This window comes from Echinops telfairi, unplaced genomic scaffold (genome assembly GCF_000313985.2).
Source record: "Echinops telfairi isolate 266 unplaced genomic scaffold, ASM31398v2 ScPeMD7_655;HRSCAF=1070, whole genome shotgun sequence".
NCBI lineage: Eukaryota > Metazoa > Chordata > Mammalia > Afrosoricida > Tenrecidae > Echinops > Echinops telfairi.
The window spans coordinates 22658628-22660178 of record NW_022104553.1 but is presented as its reverse complement, the minus strand read 5'-3'; the positions used below and the strand labels follow the sequence as shown (position 1 = coordinate 22660178).

Genomic DNA, 1551 nt, shown 5'->3' with positions numbered 1-1551 from the left:
GAGAGAGAGAGAGAGAGAGAGAAGGAGCCAGGGAAGCAACAAGGGACAGACTGAGAGAGAAACTAAAAGACAGAGACACAGAGACACAGAGACACAGAGACAGAGAGACACAGAGAAAAGCATGAGACAAAGGAAACAGAGACAGAGAGGCACCGTGAGAGAGAGATGGGGAGAAAGAGCCACATTTGGGGGGGCGGTGAAGGAGGGGCAGTTTGGCTTCAGGGAATAAAGAGTGGAGCAAGCGGGGAGGTATGGAGTTCAGGATGGGGGCGATCAGGGCGTGAGGTGTTGCCAAAAGCAGACAGGGCCCCAGATGATAAGAAAAGCAGAGTCCCTGAGCCACCAGCCCCTGTTCTGTTCTCCAGCGACCCTGGCCTGGGAGGGAGCTCCAAGTGGATGGAGGAGGGTCTGGAGGGAGCAGGTCACCCCCATAGTCTAGAGAGACACAGAGCTGGGGGAGGGGCACCTAGCCCTGAGGGGCCAGGCCCCCAGATATGGAGGTGCCCACCCGCCTGCCTCTCCCCTCACAGTGCAATTCGGCTCCTGGTTCGACCACATTAAAGGCTGGATTCGGATGCAGGGCAAAGAGCACTTCCTGTTTACCACCTACGAGGAGCTGCATCAGGTGAGCACTTCACCTGCCACGGCCCAGCAGGCTCCGAAAGAGCTCCTCCCTGCTTGGGGAGGGCACGCGCGGGCCCGGCTCCGCCCACGTGCAGCCTGGGGGCGTGGCTCCAGCGGGGGCCAGAGTCCTTGTGCCCCCAGAGGTGTAGCCCACGCGGAAAAACCTCACTGCCATCGAGTGGATTCTGACCCATAGTGACCCTAAAGGTCAAGGTCGAACTGCCCCTGTGGGTGTAACGGGAGGAGAAAGCCTTGTCTTTCTCCCAAGGTTAGGGGCGGCTGGTGGTTTCGAACTGCTGACCTTGAGATTAGCAGACCAACGCCTCACCTGCTTCGCCACCGGGGCTCCTCCCTCTGCCTCGCACCGGATCAGAATCAGCTTAGTTAGTCCCACCGCCATCGGGTGGCTCCTGACTCACCGCGACCCTTTAAGGCCGGGGTAGAACAGCCCCCCATTGGTTTCCAACGCGGGATCTTGGTGGGAGTAGAGAGCCTTGTCCTTCTGCCCGAGGAGGGGCAGGTGGGTTCGAACTGCTGACCTTGCGGCTGACAGCCTCACGGGGAAGCCCTCCTCTGCCAGCACCCAGCTCCTCACTGCAGACGCCCACGATTAGTTTCCCACGCCCCCATCCTGATAAAGGACTGGCGCTGGAAAGATCTGGACATGGGTTCAGCATCGCCCCACCCCCTCCAGCTCTCTTCTCTGAGCCCAGAAGTGGGCCACGCCGGCTGGCAGAGCCGCAGGGCCGCCCCTGCTGGGAGGCACTGCCAACTTTCTGGGACGTGGCTGTGGTTCAAGGGGACCAAGGGATGGGCTGTTATGAAATCAGGAATGACCTGGATAAGGGAGGCCGCCCTGGCTGATGCAAGCGGTGTGCACTCGGATCCAAGCCCCAAGGTGGGCGGTTTGAGCCCACATGTGGCCGT

The 1551-nt window shown here is 60.5% G+C and overlaps 1 protein-coding gene across 1 annotated transcript in view; it reads left to right on the top strand.

Moving 5' to 3' along the window:
• Positions 1-1551, top strand: part of SULT2B1 (sulfotransferase family 2B member 1) — a 55293-nt gene that overhangs the window by 51630 nt on the left and 2112 nt on the right. Inside the window, exon 4 of the mRNA XM_045292644.1 lies at positions 531-625. Coding sequence (XP_045148579.1) covers positions 531-625 — 95 coding nt within the window. The remainder of the gene's footprint in view (positions 1-530; positions 626-1551) is intronic.